Source organism: Pinus tabuliformis, chromosome 1_1 (genome assembly GCF_031772625.1).
Source record: "Pinus tabuliformis cultivar Carrire ecotype Pingquan chromosome 1_1, CPIR1, whole genome shotgun sequence".
In the NCBI taxonomy this organism is placed as follows: Eukaryota; Viridiplantae; Streptophyta; class Pinopsida; order Pinales; family Pinaceae; genus Pinus; species Pinus tabuliformis.
This window is the reverse complement of record NC_142297.1, coordinates 997,649,663-997,666,832: the sequence shown is the minus strand read 5'-3', so window position 1 is coordinate 997,666,832 and position 17,170 is coordinate 997,649,663. Positions and strand designations below refer to the sequence as shown.

Sequence of the window (17,170 nt, the reverse complement as noted above, 5' to 3'; positions counted from 1 at the left end):
TTATCACAATTCCGCCATTGAACCGAGTGTCGTGATCAGCGGCTTGGCGCCTGCATGCTAAAGCCTTCGAGCTCTTGTCGGGGCCTATCTCCCTTTATATTTTCTCTTCTACCCTTGGTTCCTTTAAGTCTCCCACAACCATGAGCCATCAACGCATCGGAGCTCTTTTCATCGAAGTTCTTCGAATTGAAATTAAAACAAAGTTACGATGTCTCCCTCTCCCGATGATCTTTATAGCACTTAGGTGCTTGTCCCTAGTTTGCGCCCTCACTCCTCTAAGTCCTTGTAACCAAATGCCAACAACACATCGGAAGCCCCTCTCATCGAAACTTTTTCAAAAAGAAATTACACAGGAGTTCCAATATTCACATCCCGATATGGTTCATAGCACTTAGGTGCTAAATCTTCTCTCTGCTCTGGGTTCTTTCGATCTCTCACGACCATGTGCTAGTTCGCATCGAAAGCCCTTCTCATTAGGGCCTTTCAAAATGCAATTGCAAAGGGGTTCTGAAAACTCCGACCTCCAGTATTCTCCATAGCACCTGGGTGCTCCGCTAAGGTCGTGGAAAAACAACATGGTATCAGAGGGTATCTAAGCTACTTTGAGGGATAGTGAATCAGAGTGTGCACAACAAAGCAACTAAGAGGGAGTTGTGGGTGTCTAGATCATGGAGCAGAGGGTTCAACTAAAGACATGGAGATGTGGTCTCGATAGACTACATGGTGTTGATTTTTATAGCATCGGATGTGCTCTAGCCTCGAGATTTTGCAGAGAGGCTAAGACACATGCATTCTCCGAGACCCAAAAATCGTTTGGAAAAATTCCACCTAGAGATGGCTTAATTAAAATAATTAATCATTTTTAATGTATTCCTAAGTCTAAACTTAGGAAATGTGATTAATTAAAGGGTATTAATTAAATCTGGTGTGAATCTTCTTAAAGAAGACGAGGATTAACTCCCAGTTAATCTTAGACCTTGATTATGTTTTAATCTTGGTCGTTGGTTCTCTAACGAGAGATTATAAGAAGGAGCTTGATGCGCACTTTGGAACACACCGAGATAGTGAGATCTAGGGATCGAATTTCTCAAGAGTAGCAGTGTTGAGTTGCCGGAGAGAGACTAAGTGATCTTCTTGCAGTGAGGGGCAGGGATAGTAGACCGGAGGAGCATTTTCTAGTCCCGGAGAGTGCAAGGCATAGAAGGAAACGAGAGGTTCAGAGAGGCAGCGCAGTGTCACGCAAAGCTTCAAAGGGAGTCTGTATTTTGCTGGGAATAGTTGAGATCTAGAGCCGGAAGCCAGGGTGTGAGACTAGAGGGCCAGAGGGTTGAAGTTCCAATCAGAAGAAGATTAGCTAGAAGGGTGACGCAGTTCCTAGAAGCTGTGACGTAGATCTACGTAGGCTGACACAGAGACTGCGCAAAGGCAGCGTGGGGCTAGCCATTCAGAGCCTGGATCAGATTCGGATTGCCAGTGACAGTGTGAGAATATTTCTCACTACCTCTTTGCCAGTTTATTCTCTGTATCAAATTACCAATTTGAGCATCTAATGATTTGTACTCAGATTACTACTACATAATAATAAAAGCCTTGGTTGTTGCACCGGTTTTCCCAAGTTGGGTTTTTCCGGGGACATTGGTCCAAAAACAATAGTGTAATTTTGTGTGTTTATTTCTCTCTTGTGAGTGTTTTTTTTCCGCAGTATTTTATATTGTGAAGGTTGCAATAGATTTTATTTCGAATTTTATTGTGTAACACTGTAAATAACTTGATTCAGAAATTAACAAGTAGGAGAAATTTAATCAGTGGTTGCACTAGGAATTCGGGTCACCGAATTTTCACATGGTATGAGAGCACAGATTGTAAGTCAGAGAGCTCAACGCAGAAGGAAGGAGGCAGTTCGAATTTCTACGTAGGCATAAAATCGAAACCCTCAGGGGCAGCATATTTCCTTGGCCAGAAGGGTTAGTTTTTCGTGGGAATTTTAACTCTCTGAGTGAGTCGACAAACAATAAAATTATCCAGACCGAAGAGTACTAGAGGCAAAGGGAGTAGCAGCAGTTTCCTTACAAAGCAAATCTTCAGCTGGGACGCAGATTTTGCAGCAATTTGCTAGTGCAAATAGCGTCAAGGGGAAGGAAGAGCACACATTGAGGGAATTCTTTCCTCGGGGGACTTCTAGCCAAGAAGTTCAAATTTTCCTAGCAGAGCAACAATAGCTGTGTACAGGATTTCTCACTCCAGAAGGGAGTGCAAATCGCTGCGCAGAGGAGAAGAGGAGGAATTCGAATTTTTCAGAGAGATGGCATCAGTTGAGTTGAGAGATCAAGAGCGATTGGACGGAGCCTCCAACCATGTGATCTGGAAGGCTAGAATTTCCTGCCTTCTAGATGAGCATGATGTCAAAACTTATATCGATAGTGTTGTAGTTGTACCCACAGATGCAGATCCACTTAAGAAGTACAAGGAGATGGCGAGAGCTAAGAGATTGATTCTCGATGGGGTTCAAGAACACATGGTATCTCACATACCTGGCAAAGGTACTACCCAGCAAATGTGGGAGGCACTAGCTACGTTGTACGAAGGATCTTCCGAGTAGCAGAAGATGTATCTTGAGGAAAAGTTGAGATGCACAAGGATGCAGAAGGGGGAGCGTATAGACCCCTTCCTTACTAGGCTTCAGGATGTCCAGGATCAATTGGCTTCAGTAGGGACAGCGCCCCAGCCTACAAAGTTTGTACGATTAGCTCTGAACAATGTTTCCGAAGAATGGCAAGTTTTCGTCCAGAGTATCCTGGGCAGAGAAAAACTGCCAGATTGGGAACGTGTGTGGGTTGATCTGCAACAGGAGGAGATGAGGCGAGATCTGGTGAAGAGCACCATCAGTGGTGCTAGCAATAGCAATGGGACGAAGCAAGTAAAGGAGGAGGAAGACGTGGCCCTCACATCTAAGGGGCAGTAGGAGCAGCGCAGAAGAAAGAAGGACATTTCAAAGATCAAGTGCTTCAAGTGTGGTGAGCTTGGCCACTACAGCACTCAATGTCCTCTCAGAAAGAAGGACAAGGAGGAGAAGCATGATCAGCAGGCTGCATCCGCTGAGATCGACAGGTTGTCCTCCAGATTGGAGGAAGAGTTTGCCATGATCACCAAGATGCCTCTAGGGGTGAGGTGGGGTGATCTGGAACTATAGCCCCAGAGAGCTACAGGATGGGCAGGATTCTTGAGGAGGTCCACCTCTTGAATCAATACCTTGCTACAAAGCCCATAGTCAGCAGTAGCAGGATGGACCAGTGGCAGTTGGTGCAGTCAAGTGCCAGAGTGACAGATGCAGTAGCTAGTAGCGGTTTGAGACTGAGCAGGGCAGAGCAGAGTTGGCAACAGTGCAAAGTCAACAGCAGTGCAGTGGCTTCAGTGACAGCGCAGAGGCTAGCAGCAGTCAGAACTCGGACGACGGATGCATCATACTGACCACAGTTGGTTCAGTATTTTGGATGCTTTTCTATTGCAGTTGTTGCAGTTGCAGCAGCAGCAAATGGAGAAGGTTGCAGTGCAGATGCAGTGTTGGCACCAGTTCAATAGGGCCAGCAACAGCACGGATGCAGCCATCAAAGTTGCGCAGTAGTTGGTGGGCAACAGCAGCCAAACATTAGCAGCGCAGCAGGAGATGGTGCAGAGATAGAGTGATGCTTCAGTGGGTTGCAGCACTAGAGCACATTCCTCGCTAAGAGGGAGTGTTGATTTCTGTAGCATCGGATGTGCTCTAGCCTCGAGATTTTGCACAGAGGCTAAGACAGGTGCATTCTCCAAGACCCAAAAATCGTTTGGGAAAATTGTGCCTAGAGATGGTTTATTTTAAATAATTGATCATTTTTAATGTATTCCTAAGTCTAAACTTAGGAAATGTGATTAATTAAAGGGTATTAATTAAATCTAATGCGAATCTTCTAGAAGAAGACGAGAATCAACTCCCAGTTAATCTTAGCCCTTGATTATGTTTTAACTTTCAATCTTGGTCGTTGGTGCTCTAACGAGAGATTATAAGAAGGAGCTTGATGGGCACTTGGAGAACATACCGAGATAGTGAGATCTAGAGATCGAATTTCTCAAGAGTACCAGTGCTGAGTTGCTAGAGAGAGATCGAGTGATCTTCTTGCAGTGAGGGGCAAGGATAGTAGACCGGAGGAGCATTTTCCAGTTCCGGAGAGTGCAAGGCAGAGAAGGCAACGAGAGGTTTAGAGAGGCAGCGCAGTGCCATGTAGAGCCAACGCAAAGCTTCAGAGGGAGTCTATATTTTGCCTGGATCAGTCAAGATCTAGAGCTGGAAGGCGGGGTGTGAGACCGGAGGGCCAGAGGGTCGAAGTTCAGTCAGCAGAAGATCAACTGGAAGGGTGACGTAGTTCCTAGAAGCTATGACATACATCTATGTAAGCTGACGCAGAGACTGCGCAGAGGCAGCATGGGGCTAGCCATTCAGAGCCTGGATCAAATTCAGATTGCCAGTGATAGTGTGAGAATATTTCTCACTACCTCTTTGCCAGTTTATTCTCTATATCAGATTGCCAGTTTGGGCATCTAATGATTTGTACTCAGATTACTACTACATAATAATAAAACCCTCAGTTGCTACTCCGGTTTTCCCAAGTTGGGTTTTTACGGGGACATTTGTCCAAAACAACGGTGTAATTGTGTGTTTATTTCTCTCTTGTGCAATATTTTTTTCAGCAGTATTTTATATTGTGAAGGCTGCAGTAGATTTTATTTCGATGTTTGTTGTGTAACACTATAAATAACTTGATTCAGAAATTAACAAGTAGGAGAAATTTAATCAGTTGTTGTAGTAGGAATTTGGGTCACCGAATTTTCACACATGGTGAGATGGGCTGGGAGTTCTGGTGGATCGGTGGTGAACCTGGTGCACTTCAGTATGTTGTGTGGCGGTTTGCAAATCGTGGATGGTTGCAATAGCTCAAGGAATTCTTTGGCATGGACGAGATCAGGATGATCAAGATTGCTTCATGTGATGGATTACAGATTGGTAGGCTAGAGTCTTCATTGGATTGTGATGTTGCATATTCGAGATTGGAGGGATTTGTACGAGTCATATTTGATCCAGCAGGATGAATGCTTGTTTGATTGAACCAGTGGAGATCGTGTAGGCTCAGAGGGAGTCTAACCTCAGAGGGAGCAGCCCTATGGAGGTTTGGGATCTTCAGGTTCACATGTGACGAGGCAAAGACACTACCAAGGTTGTCGGGTTCATTCTACAGGGTATGCTACAATGATGGACGCCAAATAGGCTAGTGTCATCGATGATGATGGTTACTTCCTAGTCTTGGAAGTACCTCCCTCGCTAAGAGGGAGTGTTGATTTTTGTAGCTTGGGAGGTACTTTAAGCCTTGAGGATCGAGGGTTTGGAGGAAGGAGCTCCACAAATGACCTTGTGGGCTTAAAACCCAAGCTTGGGGTTTTGCACCCATCGATGTTGGTGACAAAACTATGGAGCGATTTCGACTTGTGATGGATGAGGATGATAGTACTCATCGAAACAAATCTGATGCATTGAAAATCATCTGATTCCGAGTTGTGGTTGAAGAGAAATGAAATTTTGAAGTTAAGATGGGTAAATTTGTCTAGTTGGGTAGATCAGGTTGAGGTTAAAGTAGTGCCCAAAGACAAATTCGTTGAAGCCACTTGATGCCTAAAAATATAGGTCAAGTGCAAGGCATTTAGACAAATCCAAGAAGCATCTTTCATAGTCTACACATCAAGAAAGCTAGCTCGAGTGCAGGCACTGTGAGTGAAGGAACACGAGTGCAGGAACGTGCGAGTGCAGGGACGCGCGAGTGAAGGGACGCACGAGTGTAGGGATGCGTGAGTGTAGGGACGCACAAGTGCAGGAACAAAGGAGTGCAGGGATGCATGAGTGCAGGAACACGAGTGCAGGCATCGTGAGTGCAGGCACCACGAGTGAGGGTTTAGCATGTAGTAGACTGCTGCAGGGTGACGCACAAGCTGAGCAGGGCTAAGTATGTATTGTATTGATGTGTTAAGGTTGAGTTAATGCTAGTGGATGGTGTCCTTGGAGAGGACAGTTTGGAAGTCTATAAGCAGTCGTGTGGAGGGGTTTCCTAGGTGTTGGATGCCCTAACTAAGAGAAAATGCTACAACAGAATTGGCCACTCGTGGAATGTTGGAGGGAAGCGTGAAAGTGGACCAAGTGTGGATAGTGGATTGGTCATTTATGGTCTGCTAGAGGACAGCGTGATAGTGCCCAAGTTGGAGCCAGGTGTGCACCATCTTCATGGACTTAGGTCGTTGCTAGAGTGGTAGTTGTTGAGCTCATGGGTCTGATCAACCAGGAGCAGTTTGTGCAGCCCTAAACTTGTGTGTGGGGAAGGACATCTACAATAGAAGATGGGTAGTCCTCCTAGCCTATGTTCATTATGGGAGATGGATATCTTGCAGTGATAGGTGGTAGCCCTCAATCCTCTTTGTTGGTCTTCATTAAAGCAATGCAGGAAGACCATAGTGGGTTGAAGTCCCTGAGTAGCTGAAGAGTAGCAGTGGGCAGATTGAGAGTTGTTCACAAGTGGAGCTGTGAACAACTCGACATGAGTCTTGATGTGTTGTGCCCTTGATGGACTAAGGCACAACTAGTGAGCAGATTGGATAGTCGAGGTTCAGTGGCCAAATCGACTTGGATCATTGATAGAGCCTAGAGGCAATGTTGAAGATCGGGAGCCGAAGGACTGGGCAGTGTGAAAATTCCTAAAACCGGAATTCCTACTGCAACAAATTGATGTTACTTCTCCTACTTGTTAATTCATACAAGTTATTTTCTGTGTTCTACGGTAAATATCGAAGTAAATGCAACTGCAGCATTCACTATTTAAAATAATATGTTGAAACAATAAACTGAAGAGGAAATACATACAATACAATGACACCGTTATTTTTGGACAAAAGTCCCCGGAAAAACCCAATGCGGGAAAACCGGTGCAGCAGCTCTGAGGGTTTTATTATTATGCAGTAGTAAATCTGAATACAATCACTAGATGCCCATCCGGCAATCCAGTTACAGAGAATGTCACTGACAAAAGGATAAGTGAGATTACCTCACCCTATCACTGGAAATCCTGGTTGATCCAGCCACTGAATGACTGCCCTCAGCTGCCTCTAACTGCCTCTGCGTTGCCTCTGCACAGTCTCTACGTCAACCTAGCGTCAAACCCTCTGGGGATAGCGTCACTCCTCCAGCTAATCGATTTTCTACCCAGGAACTTCGATTTCTACCTCCCGGTCTCACACCCCAGTTCCCAACTTCTACAATCGATTCCTTAAGCAAATTTTCGGACTTCTTCTCGGCCTTTGCATGGCTCTGCGTCAACCCCTCTAGCTCTGCATTGCCACTCTTGGATCTCCCTCTACCTTCTCTGTTGAGTATTCTCTGACTAGGAAAGATTTCCCTTCGGATACTATCACTGCCCCTCACTGCAAAAGCTCACTTCGAATTTCATACCGGCAGCTGCTCTGCTTCAGAAATTCGATATTCTGAACTCTTTCTCGGTTTCTCCAAGTGCCCATCAAGCCTTCTCTTATAATCCTCTCGCTGATCAATCAACGGCCCAGATTAGATTCTAATCAATGGCTAGGATCATATTGACTTGATCTCTTCCTTCTTCTAGAAGTTTCACCCGCAGTTTAGATTAATACCCATTAATTATTTTAATTTCCTAAGTTTATACTTAGGGTCTCACTAAAAATAATTAATTATTTTAATAACACTGTCTCTGGGTGGAATTTCTCAAAATGATTTCTAGGTATTGGAGAATGCATGTGTTTAAGCCTCCCTGCAAATTTTGAGACTTAGAGCACATTCAATGCTACCAAAAATCAACACTCTCTCTTAGCGAGGAATGTGCTCTAGCAATGCACCCTACTGAAGCATCACTCTGTTCTGTAACATCTCCTTCTGCGTTGTTGATGTCTGACATCCTGTCCACCAACGACTGCGCAAATGCTGCATCTATACTACTGCTAACCCTGCCACTGTCAACGCTGCATCTGTACTGCAACTCCCTCTCAATTCTGCACCGTGTTGCTTCTGGTACTGCCACTGCCAACTGCATCTACATTGCAACCTTCTCCAACTGTTGCTACTACTGCATCAACAATGGAAAAGCATCCAAAATTATTGAACAAGTGTTCAGTATGATGCATCTCATTGTTGGAGTCTGACTACTGCTAGTTTCTACGCTGACCCTTTGAAGCCTCTACGTTGCTGCTAACCTTTGCTCTGTGCCAACTGAATTGTTGCCAACTCTGCTCTGTGCTGCTCAGTCTTTGGCGCTCCTAGCCACTGCAACTGTCACTCCGGCACTCTTCTACACCAACTGACACTAGTCCATCCTTCTACTACTGATCTAGGAATCTGTAGCAAGGAATTGATCTGAGAGGTGGGCTCCTCAAGGATCCTACCCATTTGTAGCTCTTTCAAACTATAGCTCCAAATCAACCCACCTCCCTCCTGGAGGTATCTCAGCTGTCATGGCAAACTACTCGATCTTCGCGGGTGCAGCCTTCGGATCATGCTTCTCATCTTTGTCCTTCTTCCTGAGAGGACATTGTGTTGCGTAGTGACCCATTTCACCACACCTGAAGCATTTAATCTTCGAAACGTCCTTCTTCCGCTTCCGCTGCTCCTGTTGCCCCTTAGATGCAAGGGCTGCATTCTCATCCTCCTCCTTGGGCTTCGACCCACTATTGTTGCTTCCGTCAAGTTTACACTTGACCAAGTCTCTCCTTAGCTCCTCTTGCTTAAGAGTTACCCACATCTCATCCCAATTTGGCAAAGTCGCCCTGCCCAGGATACTTTGGACAAAGACTTGCCAATCTTCAGAAACAGAATTTAGGGCCAATCTTACCATCTCGGACCCTTGGGGTGTGGACCCCACAGCTGCTAACTCATCACAGGTCTCCTGAAGCTTCGTGAGGAACGGATCTATGTGTTCCCCCTTCTGCATCTATATGGATCTCATCTTCTGCTCAAGGTACATCTTCCGTTGCTCGAAATATCCCTGATACAGCGTAGACAACGCATCCCACATCTCCTTAGCAGTCCCTCTGCTAGTGATGTGTTAGACCACATGATCCTTCACTCCATCAAGGATCATTCTCCTTACCTTCGCCATTTCTCCTCTGTACTTCTTGAGCGGATCTGGATCCGTAGGCACAGCCACCACGCTATCGACGTAGGCCTTGAGAAAATGCTCATCTAGAAGGCACGACATCCTTGCCTTCCAGATCACATGGTTGGATGCCCCATCCAACCTGTCCTGATCTCTCACCCCACTGGCTGCCATCTCTGCCAAATAGAAAGTCGAATGGCCTCCCCTCTCCTCTGCATTGTTACTGGGCTAGCCTACGCACTCCCTACTGGAGTCAGTGGATCTGCTGCCCCTTGTTGTCGCTCAGCTCGTGAGAATATGGACCCCTTGGCTAGAAGTCCTCTAATGAAGAAATTCCCTCAACCGTGTCTTTCTCTTCCCTCTGACATCTTTCTACCCAGCAACTGCCTGCAAAAGAACTGCATCCCACCAGAAAAACCCCCCTTCGTTGAATCCTTTGTTGCGTTGCTCCCTTTGCCGCTGACAAATTTTGGTCTGGAAATCTTACCTCTCTGTCGATTCAGTCAGAGAGAGATTTACCACAAAAATCTACCCCTCTTGGCCTGAACTACGCAAACCCCCTAGGGATTCGAATTATTGCCTCTGCAAGAATTTTGAATTCCCTTCTTCCTTCAGCGCTGGATCTTCCAGCTCTGTTCTTCTTGCTTCACCTACAGCTCTGATACCATGTGAAAATTCCTAAACCCTGAATTCCTACTGCAACAAATTGATGTTACTTCTCCTACTTGTTAATTCATACAAGTTATTTACTATATTCTACGGTAAATATCGAAGTAAATATAACTGCAATGTTCACTATTTAAAATAATATGCCGAAACAAGACACTGAACAGGAAATAGATATAACACAATGACACCGTTATTTTTGGACAAAAGTCCCCTGAAAACCCAATGCGGGAAAACCGGTGCAGCAACTCTAAGGGTTTATTATTATGCAGTAGTAAATATGAATACAATCATTGGATGCCCATCCGACAATCCAGTTACAGAGAATGTCGCTGACAGAAGGATAAGCGAGATTACCTCACCCTATCACTGGAAATCCTAGCTGATCCAGCCACTAAATGATTGCCCTTGGTTGCCTCTGACTGCCTCTGTGTTGCCTCTACGTGATCTCTGCGTCAGCCCAACGTCAAACCTCTGGGGACAACGTCACTCCTCCAGCTGATCAATTTGCTGCCCAGGAACTTCGATTTCTGCCTTCCGGTCTCACACCCAGGGTCCCAGCTTCTGCAATATATTCCTTCAACAAATTTTCGGACTTCCTCTCCGCTTTTGCGCTGCCTCTGCATGGCTCTACACTGCCACTACTGGGTCTCCCTCTGCTTTCTCTGTTGAGTATTCTCCGACCGAGAAAGATTTCCCTTCGGATACTATCCCTATCCCTCACTGCAAAAGCTCAATTCGAATTTCTTACTGGCAGTTGCTCTACTTCAAAAATTCGATCTTTTGAACTCTCTTTATGTGTTCTCCAAGCACCCATCAAGCCTTCTCTTATAATCCTCTCGTTGATCAATCAACGGCCCAGATTAGATTCTAATCAATGGCTAGGATCATATTGACTTGATCTCTGCCTTCTTCTAGAAGTTTCACCCACAGTTTAGATTAATACCCATTAATTATTTTAATTTCCTAAGTTTAGACTTAGGGTCTCATTAAAAATAATTAATTATTTTAATAAAACTGCCTTCGTGGAATTTCCCAAAACGATTTTTGGGTATTGGAGAATGCATGTGTCTAAGCCTCCCTGCAAATTTTGAGACTTAGAGCACATCCGATGCTACCAGAAATCAACAGGCAGGTACAAGATATGACCGAGAGGAGCTGAGAGAGTCGACTACATCATCCAAATGCTCAGAATATCTTGTTGAGGGTAGATTGGTTGTCGATTGACTGACACCAAGCCCCAGTTTTGTATTCTTGTACTAGTGGATGTATGAGGGCCATTATCCCTAGGATGGGAGCCCTAGACTATTGTATTATATGTTGATTAATATAACAAAGTTGGGTTGAAAAATGTAAAAATTTGTGCATATTTTATGCACTAGTAGATTTACTGTTGTTTATATTCCGTTGTGCAAAGTAGTATCATCGTGATTCTTTGTTTGGTAGCATCAGAAATTTAAGATTCTATCCCAGACACCAAGGTCGTGGAAAAACAATAGTTTAGACAGCTAGATTTTCTGGAGGAGCCAATGTCGAGATTGCTTGTGGAGTGAGAGAATTTTCTCTCAAATTACTTTTGTCAGATACTCATTGAGTGGATAACCAACTAGGCATACATAGGTTGTACTCAGATTATCTCACTACCGTTTAATAATAAAAACCCTCAGCTGCTGCATCGGTTTTCCCAAGTTGGGTTTTTCCAAGGACTTTTGTCCAAAAATAACTATGTCAAATTTATTGTGTGTGCTAGCATTTCTCATTTTCCGGCATTTTTATTTTCCCCAATATTTTGTGAAGATTGCAGTGTGATTATTTCATTATTGTTGTAGCAATAAACTGTTAAATTAATTTATAGTTAGAAGAAATAATTCCAGTTGCTACAATAAAAATTTCAATAGTGAAAATTCCACATGGTATCAAAGCGATTTTGATCAGACGGGGAAGCTCAGAAGCAGAAGCAGAAATTCGTTGTTCAGAGTAAGCGACAGGATGAGTTTCTGGGGGTTGCACAGAGCCTATGCCAGGCAGTGGGAGTTTCTTGAGCAAGTTCGATTTTTCAGTGTTGGTTGGCTATAAAATTCAGCATGCCAATTTGAGTGATTCCAACAGGCAGAGGGGCAGTTGTTGCTCAGATTTTCGCTGAGCATATTCCTCGCTTGGGCGCAAGAGGGTTTTGCAGCGAGTTGCAGTAACAAAATCAGCATCAGGTGGAAGAGAAAGTGCACACATAGAGAGAATTTCTCTCAAGGGTTTCTAGTTTAGAAATCTGATTTTCTAGTTGCAGTTGGCAATAGTTGCAAGCAGAGTTTCTCACTCCAGAAGGGAGTGCAAGTAGCAGATTCAGCAACCAAGCAAGCAGAAAGAGCGAGATTTTCGTTCAGATTCAGAGATGGTCACAGTTGGGCTCATAGATCAGGATAGGTTAGAGGGAGCCTCCAACTTTGTCATCTAAAAGGCCAGGATGACCTTCCTTCTAGATGAATTTGGTCTGAAGGCCTATGTAGAGAATGTGGTGGCAGTGCCAACTAATGCGGATCATCTTTGAGAGTCCAGGAAAGAGATGGTGAAGGCGAAGCAGATGATCTTGGATAGAGTTCAAGACCATATAGTCTCGCATATATTTGGCAAGAACATTGCCAAGGAGATGTGGGACACTCTCGATCTACTATATCAAAATACTTCCGAGCAACAGAAGATGTTGCTGCAAGAGAAGTTGGGAAACATGAGGATGCAAAAGGGTAAAGGCATAGATCCCTTCCTTACCAAGATTCAAGAAGTTCGTGATCAGCTTGCAAACGTTGGGCGGCGCCTCAACCGTCAGAGCTTGTACGTTTGGCATTGAACAGTGTCTTAGACGAGTGGCAAGTCTTTGTCTAATGTATCTTGGGTCGAGACACATTGCCTAGATGGGATAGGATGTGGTCAGAGTTGTAGCAAAAGGAGATTAGGCGAGCTCTAGTAAAAAGCACCATCAACAGAAGCAGCAGCAAGGGTGAGAAGGGTGAGAAGGAAGAGGGTAATGTGGCCCTTGCATCAAAGGGTACAATAGCAGTAGCAACAAACAAAAGGGAGTAGCAGTGCAGATGCAGAGTTGGCAGTAGTATAGCAGTGTCAACAAAAGCACAGATGCAATACCAGAGTTGCATAGTAGTCGGTGGGTAGTGGCAGACAGTCACAGTGACATCAGCAACATACGGAGGGTGATGCAGAGATAAGGTGTTGTAGCAGTAAGTGCAACACTAGAACACCTTCCTCGCTAAGAGGGAGTGTTAATTTTTGTAGCATTGGAGGTGTTCTAGTCTCGAAACTTTATGGAGAGAAACATAGGAGTTCTCCATAACCCAGAAATTGTTTCTGGAAATTCACCTAGAAGTGTCTCAATTAGATTATTAGCCTATTTTTAAATATTTCCCAAGTCTAAACTTAGGAAAAGGGGTTAATTAATCAGTATTAATTGAGAAAGGTGTGAATCATCTAGAAACTCACACGGATCAATCTAGAAATGATCTCAACCATCGATTATGTTTTAATCTTGGCCATTGGAGTCCCAACTAGAGATTATAAGAGGAGGTCGATGGGTAGATGGAGAACACACTTGAAATCGATGTCCTTGGGCAGTTTGATTTTCCAAAGAGTAGCAGTAGTTGCCAGAAGAGTTTGAGCCAGAGAAGGAAAGCAGAGACAGAGAGGGGCAGGGATAGTGATCCAGAGGAAGTTTTCCAGATCCGGAGAGGCAGCAACAAGTGGCAGAAGTATTCCACGCAGAAGCTTCAATAGAGCAGTTCAATTTAGCTTGAGAGGAAGTCGATTTAGCTTCCAGAGGCCAAGAAAGTCTTCCAGAGGTTCGAATAGTCACTTCCAGCGGCAAAGACAGGCAAGTCGACTTGATCAGAGGTTGAACAGAGCCACACGTGCGAGAGGCAGCACAAGGACTATGCAGAGGGCCTACGTAAGGGTTTGGATGGTCAGATTTTCTAGAGGAGCCAAAGTCAGGAGTGAGAGAATTTCTCTCTAATTACTTTTGTCAAATACTTGTTGATTGGATAGCCAATTGGGCATTCATAGATTGTACTCAGATTATTTCACTACTGCTTAATAATAAAAACCCTTAGCGGCTACATCGGTTTTCCCAAATTGGTATTTTCCAGAGACTTTTGTCCAAAAATAACTGTGTCAAAGTTATTGTGTGTACTAGCATTTCTCAATTTCCAGGGCTTTTATTTTCTGCGATATTTTTGTGAAGATCGCAGTGTGATTATTTCATTGTTATTGTAGCAATAAACTGTTAAATTAATTTACAGTTAGAAGAAATAATTCCAGTGGCTGCAATGAGAATTTCAGTAGTGAAATTTTCACATCTTCACCCTCACACCTATCTGCCTCTTACATCCAGAAGATAAGTATTGTCGGAAATCCTTACCTCTGCTGAAGATGACATCATAACCCTTGTATGACAATGGACATATATCATGATTCTTATTAATATGTAAACTCTAATTTGCACTTGATATCAAACTAGAAATTTTGAAATTTCAATGTGAATGTTGAATGTTCAATGATGTACATGTTTAAATCTTTAAAGTTTAAATCATAAATATTTTAGTTTTCTTATTTTAAGTTGGAAAATATACAAATTCATATATATTATAATTTATTAAATATTATATATATATATATAGACCCCCGACGAACCCACACACCCTGTTTTACATGGCATATGTCATACATGATACAATAACTAAAAAAAATACAAGGGGCAAGCCACTAGCTAGGATTAAATAGCATGTGCTTGGTCATTTCTACGTCCAAGCAATAAAGCTGAAAGTAACTCCCAACTAACTCCCTCCACTGATCCAAACTGAGGCTTTGCTGCCCTAACTTGAAAGTTTCTCCTCCAAGTTTTAAAATTGTTGTTCCTCCTCACAAAGTCCTCACTTGGTTGCTGCCCTTGCTTGAAGCTTCTCATTGCGAAATGAAAAATTTAGGGCTTTTGGGGTTGGGGGGGGAAGAGAGCTTGGTGTTGTGGGCCTGTAGCAAGGCCCCTCTATTTAAGGAAAAAAAAGAAATGTCATTATAGGGTCCATCAGGCCTTCTAGGAAACACCTGGCCATCCCCCATGGGACTGTCAGATGTCCCATATTTTTCCCTATGGATGAAGGACAGCAGAGGCCACCCCCTAGGAACCTATCGTTGAAATACAGAACATGTCCAGGAAATGTCCCTATTGTATAATGACTTACAGTTAATCTGCTGAATACAGCGTCATCACACAAACACTTGAGGAAGAACAACATAATGCAAACTTAGAAACAAAATGAAGGAATATATGCAGCTAGAAAGTTTCCCATATAGTCTGCTCCTTAACTGAGTTATCACATGGAAACTTTTGGATTAACAACACGATACCAACATAGAAGTTAAACAGACAGGCATATGCATCCGAGACGCCTTACCCTACTACAAATTCATCAAGGACTAGCATAGTTCTTTGTATGCATTTTTAATGGCCAACGTATCCCATATTCATTAAGATTGTTGAATCTTCAATGTGTGTGCATCTTCCTACAAGACAATCTACCTAGACATGTTTTGCTGGGCAATGAATTTTAAATTTAGATAATACAAGGCAGACTAGAATTAAGTAACATAATTGATCTCAGAACATAATTGTCTCAGGCCAAAGGGTTTCACAGCACATGAAAATGATTTTTTTTAATATAAACATCTCATCTAATAAAAAAACATCTATCAGATAAAAAAACAAAAAGAATATGAACATGTATGCTCTCCAATAGTTTGTCTCATTGTTCTTTTAAGCATTTTGGGGCTTCAAAGAACATGCTTAATGAACAGAGCCTTGGGATAGCATAAAATCTAGAAATGCGAGTGAATGACAACCAACATCCACAACAAAGCAAACAGATGCAGCAAAACCTTAAAAAGTACCCTAGTAATAAGCACATGCCCAATGCTGGGTCTTGAAAATAATGAAACAAAGATGGGAATTCATCCTTTTTATCATACTTACAAAGCGCAAGAAAACCACAACTGTCAGCGCACATAGACCTCCGAGTAGAATATTTAAACCACTCTTTGCTGTTTTCTGCATGCCAATGTTACAAAGACTATAGAATTAAATTTAGTTATTAGCCATGTCCATAATATCTAAAAAACCAATTTGAATAAATGGCACCCGAAAACATTATAAAATTGCAAACATAACTCCAAATAAGCAAATAAGATTGTTCACAAGACAGCCTTAATGAGATGACAAGTTCTATTTTCAAATACTTTTAGGTGTGGCACCTTAGATCTAAAACATCCAAGTTTAATATGTAATGTCAATAAGTATTTAATTTAAATGTCATTAAATATCCGCTTGGTTTCTAGAACTAGAATCAAGAATGCAGTGAGGTTTAAAATCAGCTCTCTAAAGTATGAACTTTCAGACCTGAAGCTATCCAAGAAAAGATCTGGAACCAACAGGAAAGAGGAGATGGAGCTCAACAGCAAATTTTCCAAAAACAAATTGAACAGAATCTATGAGTACAGGCAGTCAGGGGAAGAAGGCGACACCTGCACTCATTGAGGAAGTAATTCAACCTAAGCTCGAGGAGGAATGACCAACATGGACTAAAGAGATAAATGTTCCACTCCATGCAATCCCTCCATTCATGATACACTTGATTTGAAAGGTCATCAATCTTGAGAAAGCCTGGATGGCAGCCAACTTGATCATTGTTATCAATTTCCTCTCATCTGAAGATCGCCTTCAGGCTCTCTGAGCCAAGATAAGGCTTCCTCCCTCCCACACAAAATATATCTGGATATTGATCTTACAATGTCATGGGTGCATGAGATCAAGAAAAACAGAGAGTGAGTTGTGGTAACCAAGGAAAACAGAGAGTGAGTTGTGGTAACCAAGGAAAACAGAGAGTGCCTTACGGTAACCAAGAAAAACGCTAAACAGTTTTGTCCATGATCTTACAGAAGTAATTCAGGATACCCCCCCCTAGTGGATCCTAGAATTGATCAACAAAATGGCACCCTTCATAGGGCAAGGTTTGGTCTTCCTCCGTATCAATAACTTGTTGGAGTTATGATTACTTGTTTTGGCCGTCTCCAAGCACATTTCAAGGCATACATACATCCTGAGACATCCTCTTTCTCACTAATACTCATGAGATCCCCAAGGGAGCCCTCCCTCGAGTCCCTCCCATTACATGTTATCACTAGATCTCATCCTTCAAACATAAGACTCAACATGTTGGAGGTCCTTGAGGTTTAGAAGGCGCTTCCTTATCAGCAACTTCCTC

At 43.1% G+C, this 17,170-nt stretch overlaps 1 protein-coding gene across 8 annotated transcripts in view; it reads right to left on the bottom strand.

Moving 5' to 3' along the window:
• Positions 1-17,170, bottom strand: part of LOC149217953 (uncharacterized) — an 81,822-nt gene that overhangs the window by 24,365 nt on the left and 40,287 nt on the right. For all 8 annotated transcript variants that reach the window (XR_016251294.1, XM_089393095.1, XM_089393092.1 and 5 more), the window contains one exon: positions 15,883-15,957. Coding sequence is in view for 7 of the 8 variants with exons in the window: in XM_089393095.1 (XP_089249221.1) it covers positions 15,883-15,957 (75 nt within the window). In the remaining variant the exon portion in view is untranslated. The remainder of the gene's footprint in view (positions 1-15,882; positions 15,958-17,170) is intronic.